Source organism: Balaenoptera acutorostrata, chromosome 7 (genome assembly GCF_949987535.1).
Source record: "Balaenoptera acutorostrata chromosome 7, mBalAcu1.1, whole genome shotgun sequence".
NCBI lineage: Eukaryota > Metazoa > Chordata > Mammalia > Artiodactyla > Balaenopteridae > Balaenoptera > Balaenoptera acutorostrata.
In genome coordinates this window covers 13,129,388-13,150,887 of record NC_080070.1, presented here as the reverse complement: position 1 = coordinate 13,150,887, position 21,500 = coordinate 13,129,388, and the positions used below count along the sequence as shown (strand labels likewise).

Genomic DNA, 21,500 nt, shown 5'->3' with positions numbered 1-21,500 from the left:
GGAAATTCAAGTCAAAACCACAATGAGATATCACCACACACCTGTTAGAATGGCTGTTATCAAAACAAGAGATAACAAATGCTAATGAAGATGTGGAGAAAAAGATCCTTTGCACACTGTTGATGGGAATGCAAATTGGTGTAGCCACTATGGAAAACAGTATGGAGGTTCCTTGAAAAGTTAAAAATAGGACTACCATATGATCCAGCAATCCTGCTTCTGGGTATATATTCCGAAGGAAATGAAATCAGTATCTCAGAGAGAGGTGGTCACTTCTATGGTCATTGCAGCATTATTCACAACAACCAAGATGTGGAAACAACCTAAGATGAATGCATAAGAAAGATGGATGTGTGTATACACACACAGACACACACACACACACACATATATATATATATATATATATATATAATATGGAATATTATTCAGCTGTGAGAAAGAAGGAAATCTTGCCATTTGCCATTTGCAACAACATAGATGAACCTAAGGGACATTATATTACTAAATAAAATAAGCCAGATAGAGAAAAACAAGTACTATATGATCTCACTTATTTTGAAATCTAAAATCATCAAATTCATAGAAACAGAGAGTAGAACGGAGGTTGCCAGGGGATGGGGCATGGGGGAAATGAGGATATGGTGGTCAAAAGGTACAGATTCTGAGTTATAAGATGAATAAGTTCTTGGGATCTAATGTATAGCGTGGTGACTATATTTAGCAATACTATATTGTATACTTTAAAGTTGTTATGAGAATAAAGATTTAGTGTTCTCACTGTAACTATAACAACAACAACAACAAAACGGTAATTATGTGAGTAAAAAATGTGTTAACTAATCTTATTGTAGTAAACATTTTGCAATATACATGTGAAATCAAATCATTAAATTGTACACTGTGAACTTAAAGACATTATACATTAATTATACCTCAATAAAGCTGGGGGAAAATGCAATGTATTGAAATATGTGGGGATGTGGCAAAATGTGTTTAGCAGGAAACTTAAAGCTTAAAGCTTTAAATGTTTATATTAGAACAGAAAAAAAGACTTAAAATCAATGATCTAATTCTCTAACTTAAGAAGCTATATCAGGAAGAGAAATTAAACCTAAAAAGTAGAGGAAGGAAATAATAAATAATAAAAAAATAGGTAGAAGAAAATAAAAGAGATAGAGGAAATAAACAAAACCAAAATGTGATTTCTTGGAATTATCAATAAATTGATAAATCTCTACCTAGAGTGATGAATTAAAAAGAGATAAAAAAAGTTATCTAAATTGGTAATGAAAGAGGGAATAGCAAAGCAGATACTATAGACATTAAGAAGATAATAAAGGGATATGATCAAATTTATGGCAATACATTTACAAACTTAGATGAAAGAGACAAATTCCTTTAAAAGCACAACTTACAAAAATAGACACAAGAAGAAATAGACAATCTTAATACTACTGTATCTATTAAATAAATTGTAATTATTATAATTTAAAAACTTTCCCTGAATAGGAAATTTCAGGCCCAAATGACTTCTCTGGTGAATGCTATCAAATATTTAAGGAGGGAATAATACCAATTTTACAAAATCTTAAAGAAAATAAAGACAGAGGAAACATTTCTCAATTTATGTTATGAGGCCAGAATAACCTTGATACCAAACTTAACAAAGATATTTAAAAGAAAAAAAGAAAAATAGAAGTTAGTATTTCTCATGGAAATAGATGCAAAGATTCTTTTTTTTTTGTTTTTTTTTTGAAATTTACAAAAGCAGAGAAAATTTTTATTTATGTTTGAGGTCTGTAGTGCTTTTGGTATTGAATATTAAGAGCAGTAGCAGTGGGGCTTCCCTGGTGGCGCAGTGGTTGAGAATCTGCCTGCTAATGCAGGGGACACAGGTTCGAGCCCTGGTCTGGGAAGATCCCACATGCCACGGAGCAGCTGGGCCCGTGAGCCACAACTACTGAGCCTGCGCGTCTGGAGCCTGTGCCCTGCAACGGGAGGGGCCGCGATAGTGAAAGGCCCGCGCACCGCGATGAAGAGCGGTCCCCGCACCGCGATGAAGAGTGGCCCCCACTTGCCGTAACCAGAGAAAGCCGTCGCACGAACCGAAGACCCAACACAGCCAAAAATAAAATAAATAAAATAAATAAAGTAGCTATAAAATTAAAAAAAAAAAAAAAGAGCAGTAGCAGTTAAAACAATAACAATGAAGCAAAATAACAAAGTCAAGGAGGAAAATGGAGACTTCAATACCCTTCTCCATGCCTCTCTAAGAGATATGGAACTTTTGCTGAATAGAAGCCAGAAAGCCATTTCTGGGTTAAAAAGAAATTACTGCAGAGCTTTATGAGGTGCAGGGTTAGGACAATATTCTAGGTCTCTAGTTAGTACTGTATTTTTCACATTTCAGGCCTATACACAAAGAATGTAGTATTTTTAGAGACAGAAGTGAATATAATTTGGACCGTTAATACCCTCAATGAAGTATAGAATCTCTAGACCAACAGGTGCGTTTCATTTCAAAAATAGTATTATAGTTTTCCTCTAGAAAAAAAAGAGACTATTACTCAGTTGAAATATAATAATCAATTTCAACTTTTCCAGGAGTATATTTCCCCACACAAAGAGAAATGACCCAACAGGAAAGCAGGAAAATTTAGGAAAAATAATGTGATAAATGACAACTAAATACTAGAAATTTAACTAAATGTTTTACACATCAACCAGATCTTCAGACTAAAGTCTAAGTGAAATAGTAAGGTCAGAGAAATATTCTTCCAGTCATCATTTGAAGATAAAACTAGATCTAGGGAAATCCACTCATACAAATTCTAACACCAGACTCAAGTGGACCTCACGTTTAAAAGAATGAGGAAGTGGAAAACAAAACAAAGAAATACAAAAAAAAAAAAAAAGAGTACCCCATAGGAACTATTAAAATATTCTTTAACATAAAGCAGGCAAACAGCTACTGAGGCACTCATACTTCTCTTCAGAAATCACTGATGTAATATATCATGTCAACACAACAGAGGATACAGTCATATTTAACTCAATCGTTGCTGAAAGGATATGTGTTAAAAATAACTCTTATTCTTTATAAAATATTTTAGAAAACTAGAAATATCAGTGATTCTTTTTAAGTTCAAGGTGGCACATGAGAAATTTGATAAGGGCTTCCCTGGTGGCGCAGTGGTTGAGAATCTGCCTGCTAATGCAGGAGACACGGGTTCGAGCCCTGGTCTGGGAAGATCCCACATGCCACGGAGCAGCTGGGCCCGTGAGCCACAGCTGCTGAGCCTGCGCGTCTGGAGCCTGTGCCCCGCAACGGGAGGGGCCGCGATAGTGAAAGGCCCGCGCACCGCGATGAAGAGCGGTCCCCGCACCGCGATGAAGAGTGGCCCCCACTTGCCGCAACTAGAGAAAGCCCTCGCACGAACCGAAGACCCAGCACAGCCAAAAATAAATAAATAAATAAATAAATAAAATTAAAAAAAAAAAAAAAAAATTAAAAAAAAAAAAAAAAAAAAAAAAGCTCCATTTAAAAAAAAAAAAAAAAAAAAAAAAAAAAAAAAAGAAATTTGATAAAATATCTCCCCTCTACACAAAACCCATTAAAATGATATATACATATTTTTTTAATGCACAAATTTTTAGCCACACTCAAAAACAAGTAAGAGAAAGTTTCATGAACCAGAATTGGAGAAGCATTTCTAAAAGAGTAAAACAAACTCAAAACCACCACAGAGTCTGCTGCTTTACTATCATGAAGCGGGAACTAGGGCTGTGTTTCTTGGAAACAAATTCTGATATGTCTCTGCCCAGCAGACAAATCTAAAGCTAAGCCATCTTCAAGGTTAGTATCTACACAATTGTGAAGCCACTATACTAGGAGAAATTCCTGCCACAGAGTGTGGAAAGAATTCCTGTACAAACAGCTAAGAATGACAAAACTGCTAAGTAACACCAACATCTTTACAGAAACACAGATAAACTCAACCACCAAAAGAACATATAACCTCGGAATTAAAGGTCATAATGCAGCCTAAAAAGGATTTTAAAGTAATATCTAATATTCTCAAATAGCCAAAGGAGGTAACTTCTTCCAAAAACTAGCTTCAAAGAGTTAGAACTAAACATTATGATAAAGAACAGGTGCTTATGAAGAAGAACAAAATAAAAATTCTATTAATTAAAAAAATGTATTTTAATTTAAAAAAAACAAAGGAATTAAAAAATGTGCTAGAAAACGGAGCTGAGAAACTTCCCTGAACATGTCCCAAAATACTGAAAATATTAAAGAAAAGTCAAAGACAAGAATAGGTCCAGAATCTAAATATTCAGCTAAAAGAAGTTGCAGAAGGAAAAAAGAGAGAGAATAGAGGGGAGATAATATTAAAGAAATATGACCAAGAATTTTCCAAAAGTGAAGAAAACATGACTCCTAAGATTAAAGGTTTCTCTAGCTACCAAGCAAGATTAAAAAACAAACAGAAGAACAAAACACCCATAACTAGAAATAACAAAATGAAACTTAAAAAAATAACGGAAAGAAATTCACTTCTGAGGAGAAACTTTATATAGAAAAGAAAAATAAACTACAAAGGAATGAGAAATAGAATAACATTAGTAATACTGTTTTTGAGAAGACAAAGTAGTAATATCTTCATATAACTAAGATAAAATAAACTTGAATGTAGAATTCTATACTCAGCTAACCTATTTTAGCTGGGCAAACAATTTTAGACATAGAGGATTCATAAAGTTTATAACCCACAGATTCTCTTTGAAAGGGCAAGTAACAAATATAGTCTACCAAGAATAAAAGTTAAGTTAATAGTACATACTAAGATAGATGCAAAGATTCTTAACAATATGTTAGCAAGTCAAATAGAGCAACATATAAAAATAATACATTATGACTAATTGGGACTTATCCCAGGAATGCAAGACTGATTTAACATGCAAAATTTTTTCAGTATAAATCACTGTGTTCAAAATAGAGGAGAGAAACCATTCACTCGTTTCAATAAATTCAACCTCCATTGATAAAAATTCTTAGCATACTAGCAATAAAAATGGTCTTTCTTAATCTGATAAAGGAGATCTATAAGAGATCTACAGCTGATATTATACTCAATAATGAAATAATGTTTTCTTTGTAAGATCAGGAATGAGGCAGGATGTATACTCACATTATTTCTAATGAAGATTGTACTGATGGTTCCAGCCAGTGAAATAAGTTAAATAAAGGCCATAAAGATTGAGAAGGGAGATATAAGTTCTCTTATTTGCTGATGGCATGATTGTTTCAGTATGAAATTTCAAAGAACCTACAAAAAGCTATTGGCACTATTAAATTCATTTAGGAAAGTGACAAGATACATGGTTAATGTACAAAAATTTTATAAACTAGCAGCAAATAATTGAAATATGAAGATTTAAATACCCCATTTAACATTACTATATGTAACATTATAAAATATTAAATACCTAGGTATAATTTTATCAAAAGACATGCAAGACCTCTACACTAAAAACTATAAAATATTGCTGAGAGAAATTATAGACAAATAAATGAAGAGCTATATCCTGTTTATAGATTTTTAGACTAAATATTTTTTTCCATTGTAGTTTATTACAAGATATTGAATATAGTTCCCTGAGCTATACTGTAGGGCCTTGTTGTTTATCTATTTTATATGTAGTAGTTTGTATTTGCTAATCCCAAACTCCTAATTTATCCCTCCCTGCCCCCTTTCCCCTTTGGTAACCATAACTTTGTTTTCTATGTCTGTGAGTCTGTTCTGCTTTGTAAATAAGTTCATTTGTATCATTTTTTAAGATTCCACATTTAAGTGATATCATATGATGTTTGTCTTTCCTTTCTGATTTACTTCACTTAGTATGATAATCTCTAGGTCAGTCCATTTTGCTGGAAATGGATTCTTTCTTATGGCTGATTAATATTCCATTATATTTATATATATACCACATCTTATTTATCCATTCGTCTGTCAATGGACATTTAGGTTGCTTCCATGTCTTGCCTATTGTAAATAGTGCTGCTGTGAACATTGGGGTTCGTGTATCTTTTTGAATTAGAGTTTTCATCTTTTCTGGATATATGTCTGGGAGTGGGATTGCTGGATCATATGGTAACTCTATTTTTAGTTTTTTACAGGCTGAATATTTAAAAAAATATATATATATATATTTTAAGAACATACACACACACAAATGCTGCAGATCAATAAACTTCTACAAAGAAATAATAAAAAGACAACTGAATATTAAAAAAGGGGCAAACAAGTCAAATAGTAGCTTTATAATAGAAGATGTTCAAATGGCCATGGACCACATGAAAAGGTGCTCCATATTACTAGTTGTCAGGGAAATGCAAATTAAAACCACGAGATTGAGATACCATTCACCTCCACTAGAATGGCCCAAATTTAAAAGACTGACAATACCAAATGTTGGTGAAAATGTAGAACAACTCTCCTACATTGTTGATGGGAGCGTGAAATGCTAGAGTCGCTCTAGAAAACTCTTTAGCAGTTTCTTGTAAAGCTAAATGTACATCAACTTTATGACACAGTAATTCCACTAAGTATTTATCTAAGAGAAATGAAAACTGTGGCTACAAAAAGATGAATTCAAGAATGTTTATTCATAACAGTTCCAAACCGTAAACAATGCAAATGGTCATCAAAAGTGGATAAACAAGTTATGACTCACATACTATTAAGGGTGAATCTCAAAGGCATTATGTTGAGTTAAAGTAGCAAAACAAGAGTCTACACCACATGATTCCGTACAAGAACAGGCAAAACTAATCTATGGGAAGGAATGATCTATGGAAAGAAAGAACCTATGGAAAGAAATTAGTACAGTGGTTGCCCATGGTGGGTGGAGATTTACTGGAAGAGGAATACTGGAACTTTCTGTGCTGATGGAAATACTGTATATCATATTAGGGGTGTTGGTTACATGAAAAAAATATATATATATATATTCATACTTATCCAGCCTCACCAAGTTGTACATTTAACATCTGTGTATTTTGCTGTGTATAAATTTTGCCTAAAAATGAAAAAAATCTGTAAACAAATATTGAACTCTAGTTAATTTTGCGTTTTGCAGTGTTATAGCAATTCTGAAACCACTTTCTCTGTATTCTAGCCATAAGCAAATGGGCAAATATATTGAGTATAAGTGGAGGATATTTCTCATGGTTAGAGAAGGGAGTTACAAATATATAAAAGCGGAAGACTAAAGTGAACCCTATATTTTTGGATTGTAATTGGGGGCAGAGAGGAGAGAGAAATGGGGCAAAATGTAAAAAATGAGTAAATGTGGATAAAGGGTATACGGAAATTCTTGCAACTTTAAGTATGAAATTACATCAAAATATAATGTTAAATAAAAATAAAGCTGTGGAGAGCAGTAAGATGTAATGGAGACCTGTCCAGAGAGAGTTTGTGAAAAAAGAGAGAAAGAAGAATAAGAAAGGATGTCCTTTAAGGTTTTCTTTCATGTTCCTCCAAGTACTTTAGGGAAAGGTGGAATTAAAAGGTCACAATACAGTTCAGTCAGAGGGTCACATGATCCAGCTCAAGAAAAAGAGCATCTGGAACAGTGGTTCTCAATATTGGTTGCACCCTGGAATCACTCAGGGATCTTTAAAAAAGTGATGCCTGGGTTCAGCCTCCAGAGATTTGATTTAATCAGCCTAGTATGTGGCCTGGGCATTGAGATTTTAAAAGCTCCCCAGGCAATTTTAATGTGCAGCCAAGAGTGGGGACCACTGTCTTTGAGGAAGTTCTAGAACAACTTTGGTGTCCACCAAGGAAAGGAAACCAGATGAAGGCACAAATTTTGCAGCCACTGGAGGTGGCAAAAAGGGTAATTTGGGAAAACTGAGAGGAAGGATTGGAGTTATCAAGAACAGGTCCTGGGAGGAGGAAGCAGTACTCAGCAGCACCCACAGCCAGCAGAACCAGGAGCCACTGTGGTCATGGGCTGTGCTTTGAAGCCCATAAAGACCTATGTCTGGTATACCTTTCTCTCTGCTGAGCCATTTAGGATGTGATTTGAGGAAAGCCTTCCCGGCTAGGTTCCTGTGCAGGCAGGCAGAGAATGCCGGTCTCCACAAATAGGCCTTTTAGCGAGGGTATTTTGGCAGGTTCCCCAACTAGACTGACCGGTGCTTGGTACCAGGCAAAGCACTGTCCTCATGAGCAAGTGGAGTACAGCCAGGAGACACACATAGGCTTTGACATCCAGGGCACCCACTGAGCAAGTATCTACCTCTCTTTTTCTCCCACTCTAAAGCAGGTGAATGTACATTTCTGAATCAGTGCATTTTCAGACAAAATGACCCATCCTCTGGTTCCTGTAGGCGTTTTAATGTAGTACCTCTTGAAGCTGAAGTGATGACATCATTGTTCTTCCGAGTTTGTCTTTTCATATCTTATGTTTCCATGAATATTGTGGAGCTTGAGGAGGATAATATAATTGCCATAGTAGTCAATATGTTCAAATATCATATGCTAGCATCTATTTTTTGAAAAAAATATTTATTTATTTGGCTGTGCCAGATCTTAGTTGCGGCATGCGGGATCTAGTTCCCTGACCAGGGATCGAATCCAGGGCCCCTGCCTTGCGAGCGCGGAGTCTTAACCACTGGACCACTGGGGAAGTCCCACTAGCACTCATGTTAAGAAATAGCAGTCATGTGAAAAACCAACCATGCTATCTTGGGATTTAGATATCATTTCATAAGAGGGGATTTCTCATGGTTTGGCTTATACCAAGCACTAGTAAGCTATAGTATACAAAGAATTTACACTGAGTACTTCACTTCTCTATTTTGTTCATTTTATCTAGACAACCAATGCCATTCTACTTGCCTAGGCCATGTGTAGAGCTTTAATTATTTTTTTCTACTATGGGAGGGATCATGGATGTAAAGTAGAGAGACTTGGAGTTATACCTTAGAAGAGAAATTGGAATAGGTTTCTGAAGGCTTTATGAACAATCAGAGGCATAGTTATGAAGAGCCCGTTTCATGTCCACTCTCAACATAGATCTGGCATCCTGGGATCTGCCTTGCGGTCCGCCCTTACCTTTAGGCTGCTCTGAGCCCGGAGAAGAATGGTCTCCACAGCTCCCTTCAGCTTGGCATTGCCTGAGATCAGGATGACTGTGTGCCCCGAGGGGAGGCTGCCAGTATCTCTGCACAGCCCACGACCCCGATCTTGTTGTGCCACAGCATCAGCAAAGGCACCGAGATGAAGGCAGCGCAGAAGGACACCACATACAGGCAGAAGAAAGAGACGAGACCTGAGTGCTTTGATATGGGCCTCCAGGCTGGGGTCCCGAGACTGTCTGGTTTTGGCCCTCCTTGTCCTCATGTGCCTCCCCAGGGAGACAATCAGCACCCCAGAAGAGACCAGAAAAAGCAAGAAAGAAGGGATGGACCCCAGGCTGCAGAAGAGGAAGGAATGAAAGAAATTGAGTTTTCTCAATTTCTCAGTTGAGTTCTGTATTGTTATTCATGAGTAACATGGTTGCAACTGAGAAGGGAGATCTACTGAAAAAGTCCCACAAATAGAGAACAATGCAGACACAGGAGGAAAAAATAGCACCCAGGAGCATCTGGGAGATCTTCCTGGAGATCCAGCTTGCCAAGCGGAGGAGGAAGGTGTGAAAGAAATGGACAGTCTTGGAGCAGTAGAGGAGACTAAGGCAAGTGGTGAGCCAGAGGCCAGCTTGATTTACGAGCATCCAGAGCATGAGGATGGTCTGGTAGCAGAGGCTCAGCGGGTCTTTTATCCACTGGAAGTGGGTAAGCTGGATGGCATCCAGAAAGAGCAGCCCGTGCAGGAAGAGCCAGGTGAGGCTGAGATTCAGCAGGACAAGATCATCAAGAAAATGAAGGCATTGACCAGGATCCCTACTGTAAACTCCAGGACTGAAAAGAACAGAAATGCATTCCTGACTTCATAGGGCACAGTTACGATGGCAGTCAGAGTCACCATGATGTCTCCTCTTACTTGGCTAATCTAAGACTCAAATACCGCCCAGCAGAGAAGGGTAAGTGTACATTCTGAGCCACGACCTTTCCTTCACAAGACATCCAGCTCTTGCTCTAGAGGTATCCCAGAGTGAGTGCATGAAAAGTTCTGACAGTAAACTTAGAGGGATATTGTTGCTTTAGAATATCTCTTGGATACACACAAAGGCTCATCATAAAAGTAGAAGAATGATGGTTCTATCTCTTGGGTGATGCAGAAGCTTTGAATAAACCTGGGTGTTTCTGTAACAGCAGCCTTCCCAGAGGACCATGGCCTGGCATCAGGGATGCAAATAAGACAAGGTCTTGATTTCCAAAGCCCAGTTTTGCATGCCCATCTGGACCCACATGAGTGGAGAGGAGAGCAGGATTTGCTTATGGGTTTTAAGGAAACTGGCAGCAGACAGAGCATATATTCTCTGTGAACTAAGGTTTGAGATGGTGCCTCTTTCCTTTTGCATGCCTTCTATCACCCCTGAGGGTGACTGATCATAGACTGTGTTTTTAATATGGACAAGTGCATGGTTCCTCCCGTGTATGACTAGTATGACTGCCATTGCCAAAGATTTCATTCAACCATCATTATTATGCCAGGTACTGTGCTTGGCAAGAGGAGTATTAACATGAACAAGGCCAGCGTCTTGCTCTGAAGGGGTAGGGGGTGGATATCTGGCCTGGATCATTGCCGAAGCCTTACAACTGCTCTGTCTGCTTCCCATACCCCCTCCCATACCCCACTTTCTACAAAGCAGCAATAGTGATCCTGTTAACATATAACTAAGATCATGTCATTGCTCTGTTCAAACCTTTCAGGGCCCCCCATCTCCTTCACCGTATCAGGCAAGTTTTCACAGTGGCCTAGAGGTTCTGCGTACATAATCAGGGCCTCTGTCCCTTCTCAGATGTCCTCCTCTGAAGGGCGCTCTGTGTTGAGAGTGTGGGCTCTAGAACCAAGCTCTTTCAGGTCAAGGCCTGGCTCTGCTGCTTCCTCTCTGTGAGAACTTGGCAAGTGATTGAACCCTCTTCACTCATCTCATATGAAATAGAGATGATGAACAAAATACCTACCTCAGAGGGTTGGGAGGATGACCCGAATTGACACATGTAACGTGACTGGGATTGTGCTTGGCACATGACGTCCAATCAATAAATGCTAGTTATAGAACTGTCATACGATCCAGCAGTTCCTCTTCTGGGTATATATCCAAAGGGAATGCAAAAGGATATCAAAGATATGTCCTCATTCCCATGTTCGTTGCAGCATTATTCACAGTAGCCAAGATATGGCAACAACCCAAGGGTCCGTTAATGGATGAATGGGTACAGTGGAATATTATTCAGGCATGAGAAAAAGGGAATCCTGTGATTTGCGACAACATGGATGGACCATGAGGACATTGTGTGAAGTGAAATAAGCCGGACAGAGAAAGACAGATAGTGCATGGTGTCACTTATACTGTATGTGGAATATGAGAAAAAGAGTCAAACATAGAAACAAAGAGTAAAACAGTGATTGCCAGTGGTTGGCAGGTGGGAGAAATAAGGAGAGGTTGGTAAAAGGGTACAAATAAAGTCTGAGGATCCAGTGTGTAACATACAATGTATAACACTGAATTGTATAAATAAAATTTGCTTAGAGAGTAAAACTTAAATGTTCTCACCAAATATATATAGATTTCACATGTAAGTGAAAACATACAATATTTGTTGTTCTCTGACTTATTTCACTAAGCAGAATACTCTCCAGGTCAATCTATGTTGTTGCAAATGGCAAAATTTCATTCTTTTTTATGGCTGAGTAGTATTTCACACTATATATATATATATATATATATATATATATATATATATATATATATACATACACACACACCACATCTTCTTTATCCATTCATGTGTTGATGGGCACTTAGGTTGCTTTCATCTCTTGGCTATTGTAAGAAAGTATGTACATTTCTGAGAACAAAGTGAGCTTCCTGTTTGAACATCACTGAGCTGAGATTCCTCTGTCCCTGCAACCTCACTTGCTCTCACCTGCTTAATTATCTAGATGCAAAGCAAAGGCATGGAGGGGGAGAGACAGCAGGGAAGTCCCATGAGGCCTTGAGAAAGTAAGCCAAGACAACAGGAATTGTGAAGAAATGGCAGTTTATATGTGAAAGAGTGTATTCCTCAGGGAGAGAGATCATTTTAATTTAGACGGGAAAGTAGGGCTAAACGACTTGAGATAACAGAGATAACTGAAAGAAACAATTTAATGTTAATGGGACAGACAACTGACAGGAAACAGATGACTGGGATGGTGTTGTTCTGAAGTAGGGCCATGGTGACGATGAGGATATGGCCCCCAGGAAGGAACCAGGGTGGGAAGGAGCCCTGTGCTCTGATGGGTGAGACGAGGCCAGTGCTGCCTTGTAGCAGGAGGTGAGACTGGAGGGGCCGGGCTCCTGACCAAGACTGTTTCTTTCACTTCTGTGAGAATTATAATATAAAGTGATCCATGATTGGCTTCTTCTCGTCTGGCACCTGCCCCCATTCCTACCTGGGGACTGGCTTCAGTTCTTACCCTGTGGGTAGACAGTTATGGAGGTGATCCTGTGTGGCCTCGGCCTGCAGTGGCTTGAAGCGGGGTCTCAGTTCCCTGACCAGAGATTGAAGTCAGGCCGCGGCAGTGAGAGCGCTGAATCCTAGCCACTAGACCATGAGGGCCAGTGACCAGAGAGAAGGCCCTGGCTTGTCTGCTTTGTAGAAATAAATTTCAGCAAAGAAATGGAAAATAGTGAAACAAGGAAAGTGTTTTTTAGGAGGAAAATGTACCTGTGAATAGGCGCACGCGGGCTGGCTCAGAGAGAGAGCCGTGCCTCCGTGGTGGTTTGACTCACTTATGTGGGCATTTCTTCTGGGTTTCCTCTGGCCAATCATCTTGCTTTGCCTGGCTCTGAGTCCGTATTTGGTTTAACTCTGGGTCCTCCCCTGTGTGCCCGTGCATCTCTTAGCCAAGATGGATTCTAGCACAGAGGCCTATGGGAAGGTTGACACCACCTGTTGTGGGGTGGCGCCCCCTCCCTTTCTGGCCCCCGAGGAGCCTTTCTGCTCCTGTGTAGTTGGGAAAGTCTCCTTGACCTCAAGAATGGAAATATGTGGTCTCTTTATCTTTTATCTGGGCGGCCCTCAGGTCCTCCCTGCCCTTATCTTTATGGCCCCTGCCATTGTCTTTATCTTGGAGTATCTGTCCACAGGGGACAGTCTCCAGCTGCTCAGCCTGGGGCCTGTCTATCTCCTGCCTCAGAGGGTTGTCTGAGACCAGTGGGAAAGAACAGGTAAATTGCTCTTAGGAAGCCTGGCACCTGAGGATGAGTCTTGTGTCTCCGAACTCCCCAGATAATTGAACTGGAAGAGTCATGTAATCCCTCCCATTTTCCCAAGTCAAAGCCAGCTTGGGATCCAGAATCTTCCTATCATTACCCAACAGCTGCCACGAGGTGGCGCCAGACCACTGTGAGACCTGGAATTCCTGCCCTGCTCTCCGTGCAAGCTCGCCCGTCATTGATTTACTCTTGCAATAATGTGGCCCGTATGTCACAGAAGTGAAATTTTAGACACCATTTATCATGCTATGGCAGGCTGAATATCCTTTAATCTCAGAGTTGCTGTGTGAAGAGTGTAGTGATACTTCCATTTTACTGATGACACAGTGGAGTTTCAGGAAGGTTAGTTAGATATCTTGGCCAAGGTTACTAAGTGAGGAGTTAGGATGTTGATGCTTTTAGATGGCATGTAGCCAAGAGTCCCGGGAATTCCCAAATCCAGCTCTGCCAATCACTCCGATTACATGAGAGGAGCAGCAGGGAAATGGGGTGTAGAGTGTGTGTTACTTTTTTAAAAGCTAGAGCAGCGTCTGAAAGCTCCCAAGGTGGAGCTCTGGTACAGCTTGTTTTGGAGCATGCAGTAGACCTAGGCAGAATCCACGCATCAACTTGCCATTCTGTTCATGGTAGTTATTGCTAATTGCCTGCAGACTATTAGTTCTCTCCTTTTCATTGCCAACAGAACCCCTCTGTTATTGGGTATGTCAATATTAACTAAAAATAAACTGCATTTCCCATCTTTCTTTCAGATAAGAGTAGCCAGTGAGACACAAGAAGAAGACATTGGGTGGAATTTTTTAGAAAGCCCTTGTCTCCTTTTCTTCCTTCTGTGCCTGAACTAAGATGTTATGGTTGGAGCTCCAACCATGAGCGAAAAGCCAAGAGAATCTCAATCCTGAAGTTTTTGAGTTCGTGAAAGCACACCAGTGACTACTGTGCTCCAGAGAGAGCAGAGAAAGTGAGAAAGGTAATAGCTTTCTGTGTTTAAGTCACAATGCTTGGGCCACTGTGCCTGGACGCTGAACGCAATGACTAACCGATAACTTGCCTGTGAGAAGGGCTCTGAGTCCATCTGCCCATCTGGGGACGTGAAGCGAGGAAGTGGACAGAGGGAAAGGCAGCCTGCCCTGTGTCTAGGTTCATTTGTCATGAAGAGGCAGAAAACAGGAAGCGCAAGAGAGGAAACAAAAGGAAGGACGTCTCTGCTTCCTGCATTTAAAGCATATCCTGTCCATTTTGAACTGTCAAAGGGAGGAGGGCAGAGAGGTAATGCCAGGGGAGATGAGGTTAAAGATGGTCTCACACAGCTCTTATTTCTGGTTCTCTACCTTTCAGTTTTGCTCTTGCTACTAACTGATCCTGCTGCAGATTCTCTGTGCGTTCCATTCAGAAAGAGAATCTGAGTTGTCTGGTGCTCGCACAGCAGGCGATGTCTGGAGATGCCAGTCAGTTGAAGGACTGGCTGTCTTGGGTTAGTGCCCAGCCCAGGTCCAGTCAGCACCGGTGCCAGCACAGAATCTTGTGATCAGGGACATACTTGGGTCACTTTCCCCAGCAGGGACCTGTGGGTAGGGATTGCTTTAGAAGGTGCTCGACCCCTTTTTGAGCTTTATTTTGTCCACTAATGTGAATTATGGAAGAGGAGGTGTTAAGTGAAAGCTGATAGAGTGGTGAGACATGGGATGACAATCAGCCCTGTTTGGTTTCTCTGTAATGGAAAAAGGAAGAGAACGCTGAGCAGCCGTGACACTTTGAGGGTCACTGTCTGGCAGAGACGGGGGAGATGGTGTGACACGGAGATTCCCAGAGAGCGGAACGGCGAGGGAGTATGTGGGGGAGAGAGGCCAAGCCAGAGAAGAGGGCAACAGTGATAGCCAGAGCCTGTGTGTGGCTGTGAGACATTATTGGCGCCTTTAAGACATTCCCTATGGCATTCTTTTCACAGTTTCCCCTGGGGTGGGGACCTGGGGGAAGCAGGCTCACAGGAAAATGTCTGTAAATTTAGCATTTTATGTTGAAAAAAATTATGCATGCCATTACTTTATACTGCCATATTTTTCATAATTCCAAATATTGATTCAAATTGCCTATTCTACTCCAAGGACTTTGACTAAAGTTGATTTTCCAAGAGGACGTGTTACGTACCTCTCAGTGTGTCACCACATACCCCTAGATTACATGTATCCTGAACTAAAAAGCACAATTCTATAGGGAGGCCAAATAATTCAGAGGGACTTTGTGGGGATTTGAAGGTCCTACAATTGCAAGTGGTTGTAGAAGTCAGCAAAGTGTTGCCAATATGTTGCTTGTAGGTTGGACTGGAGTGGTTAGAAATTTCTGGTGAAGGTATTTACACTGGACAGAGGGAGACAATGAGAGCCTGCCATAGCAGGGCCATCAGAGACTATTTGGTTGCCAGGTATAGAAACTCACAGTACATGGCTGCAGGAAGGATGATGTTGATGGTGATGGTGGTGGTGATGGTGATGCTGCTGATGGTGGTGGTGGTGATGGTGGTGGTGGTGGTGGTGGTGGTGATGGTGGTGGTGATGGTGATGGTGGTGGTGATGGTGGTGGTGGTGATGGTGGTGGTGATGGTGATGCTGATGATGGTGGTGGTGGTGGTGATGGTGTTGGTGTTGGTGGTGGTGATGGTGATAATGGTGGTGGTGATGGTGATAATGGTGATGGTGATGGTGGCAGTGGTGGTGGTGATGGTGGTGGTGATGATGGTGGTTAGTAGTAGAAGCAGTGGTGGAAGTAATTGTAGAAGTAGTATTTTGGTGAAGAAGCAGGAGAATCACCTGAAATTCTGTTGTGTATTGGTCTTAAAAGAAATAGGAAAAATACTGGTAGCTAGTCTCTTTACTTTTTCTTCCTTGGGTTTGAATAATCTCTTACTCCTGCTTCTTTCTATATGTCTATCCTGTTTTCTTTTGGGCAAACAGGTATTTTCAGTAAAACCTTAATTTCTGCCTCTCAGTAACATGATATGATCCCACAGCCTGAATATGATTCAGACTGTGTCTCAAATCCTAATTTCCGGGAGAGAGAATCCAATTGGACCAGGTTGGATCAGCTGTCCAGTGCTGGTCCAGTCAGCTATAACTAGTGAGTTAGGGCTGTATTGGGGTCCCTTACAGGATTGGGCCGGTGTTCCCTGGGCATGGGGTAGGGGAGCCATGGAGGAAATGGTAGAAATCTCTAGGACAAGCTTTGGACTTAAGAGAAGTATCCATCTGTGAGGGGAGGATGGTAGAATTTGATAACGGATGGGATCTGAGCTTTCCTCTTTGGGACACGTGGTGGAGAGTGAACTTTGAATCTGTTGAATGAATGAACAAGTATTTAGTCTGAAAAAGCAGTTTCTGGATTTACTGACTTGAGACTCTGTGAACACTGGATTACTAGTTTGAAACTAAGTTAGCACTAGTTCGACTTGGCCAGTATTTGAGTGACCTTTAGCAAATCATTTTTCTTAGTTTGTTTCCTCATTATACATGGGGATTAAAAATTCCTGCTCTATTTCTTTGTATGATCAGAGAGATAATACAGATTAAAGTGCTCTGAAAACTGCAATGTATTATACAAATATAAAGTTTTATTACTAACAGGTGAATACTAAGTAACATATTATTCCTAATAACTCTCTCCTTGGACTCACACCGGTGTTTGCACGTATTCCTGTCTGTGGGGGTGAGAGGTAGGAAAGGATGAAAGGTCGTGTAGAACTGCTGAATAATAGGTATTTCACAAGAGAAGGAAATGCTGTAATGCCCAGTATAAGTCTCTTGTATTTTCACCTTTCTTTGAACATTTCTGGGCAGGGAAATTACTCTCACTCTAAGCAACTTCTCCGTTGCCAGGTAGCATCTGATGTGAAGAGCTTATTTTGGGAATGAAAGAAGGAACTTGGTCGCAATAAAAAGAAAAAGGTACAATTTATACAATTTTGTAGGCTGTGGAGGCTGTGAGAGATGCTTTGTGACAAGAAGGTGTGGAGACGGCATGTGCTTGGGAGTGGTGGGGGGAGAGATGGGGAAGAAGGACTGTTGAGGAGCCATGGAGAGCAAAGTCATGGGCTGGGCTGCTTTTCCCCCTCAGCCCGTGGTTCCCCGTGGGAGGCGCTGATGCTCTGCACTTGCCTGTCGGCGGTCCATGGATGCAAGAGAACGCCTCCTCCGGCCCAGGCTAGTGAGGCTCTTCCTGGGGGTGCATGAACTGAAGGAGAAGTTGTTAACAGGATGTAAGCTAAGGCGACGGCTTGCTGGGTTTTATTTGACCTTATTTTCAGAAAAGACAAGTTAGGGAGGGACTGGGAAACCGACACTGGATATCAGGTACTTATTATCTCAGCTTAGGTGCAAAATAATATATGTCACACATATTCTCACCCCTAATGTACAGAGCGGGCAACTGAGCTTCAGAGCATTGAAATGACTGCCCAAGGCCTGTGGAAAGTAAGCAGAGAATCCAATATTCAAACCCCAGCTAGTTTGTTTCCAAACCCCATGCTCTTTCTGTGACACCATACAGGGAACTACTAAACCACCAGCTGAAGACTTAACATGGAAACAGTGTCCAAGAGATGATTTAACTTGATTTCAATGTTCTATCTACCTGTTTCAGATTAATAAGCTTATTTAGGAATACTTTCAGGATTATCTAACCCACCCACAGTCCATTGCTGGTAAAATCCAGACAGATGAGTATCTTTTCATAAGGATTTTATTCCAAGAAGGGAGAATCCATTGCCATGTTCAGTGCTAGGAGGATGGAGAACACACACTGGGGCTCAGCTGTCCCTTCTCCACTCAAGAGGTCAGAATAGGCTCCTCACGTGGGTCTGGCTTTGGGGAGACTCTGAGGGAACTCAGCCAGCAGGGACTTGATGAGAGGCTAGCTTTCCCCTGAGCACTTTGGGGTATGTTCACCCATAAGACAGAACACTATTCTTGAATGTACTATTACTTCAGTAGTTCAGAAAAGAGGAAACGTCAATGTGAATTGAGTGTTTGGAGAAAATTTCATGACCAAGTGGATTTTAAACTTGGCTTTGCAATAGGAGAGGGGTTTTCACAGAAAACAGAGGACAAGAGGATGTAGGCACAGCCCTGGTGGAGGGCTGCCCTCAGGCAAAACTGCAGAAGCAGCCATGAGCCAAGTTGACTGGTGCATAGTGAAAAACACTGGAGTAGTGGAGTCAAAATGACAGTGAGGGCCTTAAAGAGAGAAAGAAAAGTGCGATTTATCGTGAGAACTAGACCATGGCTATTTTAGGTTTTAGAAGAGAAGCCTGAATAAAGTTTTGTTTTGGGAAAGTTGCACAGGGAGAGACGGGTGTTCTCGCCCAGGATTGACTGTGATGCACTGGCTCTTTGGTCTTCAGGGAATGCCCATGGAGGATCTCAGGGTAGCAGAGTTCCATACTTTTGGGCCACTCCAGTGGACATGCAGCTTGTACAGCTCCCAGTGTTCCCTGTGGATATGTCTTGTTCTGTTTGGAGGTGTGGGAAGAAGTAATATTCTGAGTAAAGACTCACAGAGACAGATAATCCTGCACATTGAGTCCTAGGCAGAGAAATCCTAGGCTCAGAAATCTATTTCATGTTTATGACAGCCTGGGCAGTGTCTTGCCTGCGATGGGTCCCTGTTGCTGGTGGAAGTCTTCTTGTTAACAGAATCTCCGTGATGCGGCGGCTCTAGGGTACTTTTCCAATAATGTCCTGACTTTCCCACACTGTCTTCCCTTGTCTTTCTGCTGCAGTTTCTGAAGCAGGTCCCATTCTCTCTTACCTCTGTGCCTTGCTTATGCTGATCCCTTAGCCCCCCAAATCTTAACGTCTCTCCTTCTTTCCCACTCCCATCTATCTTGGCCTTTAATTTCTTTCTTTCCTGTCCCTCCCAATTGGGAGTGTTCTTTTTCCAATGACATTTGTCAGTGCTGCCTTGTCTTTTGTAGCGTAGCCATTTGACTTCTTACACGCTCTTGGCTGTGAGGTTACGGAGGCATCACTCACATTTGTGTTCCAGCGTAGGCTCGACCAGACTGCCTGTGCTTGCGTTCTGGTTTCACCTCTTGTTAGTTACACAGCCTTTGGGCAGTTGCTCTTTGTGCCTCAGGGTTCTCAGCTGTAAAACTGGGGTGATAACAGTCACTGCCTCATAGTGTAATTATGAGGAGAAATTGAAATCATGCCTGTGACTCATTTAACATAATGCATGGGCCATATAAGTGTTCCATAAATATTGCTGTCATTGCCATTCTGATAGATGCTTGTTTATAGCACACGTATAATAACTAAACATTGAATTGACTTGTGTTTAGGAAGTGGTTATCCTATTTTCAGGGGTTGGAAGGAGGGAGGAGGCCCAGGAGCTACTGCATGATCCAGACATGGGGCCACGGGGTCTGGGGAAGGGGCTTGGCTGGAGAGTTCTGAGGAAGAGGGTTTGTCCTCACATTACTGGTTCTCATAGTTGCACGGCCCCCATGGCTCCCAGACAGACATGTTTTCCTGACATCCTCAGGCTCAAGTAAGGGTGTGTCAACCAGGGTCACAAACCACTCTCAGCATCACAGTTCTGTACATTGGTCTGTCCTGAATCATCTCTTTTTTAAATCCAGTGGCTACACTTTTCAAACGCTCTAGTCAGGCAACATCATAGAGTCAGTGAGTAGTACAGGGCCTTGGGCAAAGTATATAGCTGCCAAAAATTTTTCTTTTTTAAATGTTAACACGCACGTACTACATTCCGTTATTAGACTAATGCAAACCTCACAAAATTGCTAGGTCCTAGGCTCCCCGTCTGTAAGATGAGGGGGCTATATGTGGTGATCTTTGAAGTTCTTTCGGGCTAATACTAAACGGTCTGCGTGGGGGCTGATGCAGAGTGGGCAAGTATCCGCATGGCAGTTCAGACCCTGGCAGCTGTCTGGCCGTTGTGAACACTGGTGAAATAATGTCGGCAAAAGGAGTCAGTACCCAACAGGCCTCCATACACCTTAATTTTCCTTTTCTTCCTCTTTTAGCTCAAAATTCTTTGTCATCGTGATGCCAAACAAACGCAGTAGATCAGGGGTTCCCAATACCTGGTCTGCAGGTCTTACTGGTTCCCAACATTTCTTTTTTTTCTTTTAACATTTTGTTTTATATTGGAGTACAGTTGGTTAACAATGTTGTGTTAGTTTCAGGTGTACAACAAAGTGATTCAGTTATACATACACATGTACCTATTCTTTTTCAAATTCTTTTCCCAATTAGGTTGTTACAGAATATTGAGCAGGGTTCCCTGTGCTATACAGTAGGTCCTTGTTGGTTATCCATTTTAAATATAGCAGTGTGTACATGTCAATCACAAACTCCCTTTTTATTTATTTATTTTTTTTATTGGAGTATAATTGCTTTACAATGTTGTGTTAGTTTCTGCTGTACAATGAAGTGAATTAGCTCTATGTATACCTGTGTCTCCTCCCTCTTGGACCTCCCTCCCACCGCACCCCCCTACCAGTCCCACCCATCTAGGTTGTCACAGAGCACTGAGCTGAGCCTCCTTCTCTGTTGGTCGATGAAATGAGAAAAATAAGGACAAGAAAGTGAACTTTTCAAGAAGATAAATTCATTCCATTTTAATAGTCTGTGTCCACAATGAAATAATAATAGATGGTGACTTTTGTTTAGTTTTTCTCGGTGATACACAGGTTATAAATTTAGGTCCCTTAGCCTAAGTTTTTTGAATTTTCACTGATCCATAAAAGCAAATGACCAGGAATAACAGTAGTTGAGCAGAGCTTTTAAAATGATCCGTGGTAAAAAACCAGGTTTTTTTAAAAACAAAAATTTCCATTATGTCCCAGACTGAGACTTTTGTAAATTTAAAATAAAAATAAATTACTAGAAAAAGAAAATTAAAAACCATATACATACACAAACACAAACTCCAGTTTTTAATTCTTAGGGTCAAAGGACATAAATTACCATGACAAGTGGCGATAGAAGCGTCTAAGTATTTATCCTCGGGTTTGGTACTTCTTTCCTTGGGACTGG

The 21,500-nt window shown here is 40.9% G+C and overlaps 2 protein-coding genes across 3 annotated transcripts in view; one reads left to right on the top strand and one right to left on the bottom strand.

Annotated features, from left to right (window-relative positions):
* Positions 1–21,500, top strand: part of MGAM (maltase-glucoamylase) — a 145,270-nt gene that overhangs the window by 23,817 nt on the left and 99,953 nt on the right. The window contains exon 1 of one of the 2 annotated variants that reach the window (XM_057549688.1): positions 17,307–17,387. The exons of the other annotated variant lie outside the window; for it this stretch is intronic. The gene's annotated coding sequence lies outside the window, so the exon portion shown is untranslated. Of the gene's footprint in view, positions 1–17,306; positions 17,388–21,500 lie in introns of those variants that run through there. 2 annotated transcript variants of the gene reach the window in all.
* On the bottom strand, positions 9,087–10,049 carry TAS2R38 (taste 2 receptor member 38). The gene is given in 5 exon segments (XM_057549690.1): positions 9,087–9,229; positions 9,232–9,350; positions 9,352–9,533; positions 9,535–9,935; positions 9,938–10,049. Coding segments are annotated over 5 exon segments (957 nt in total).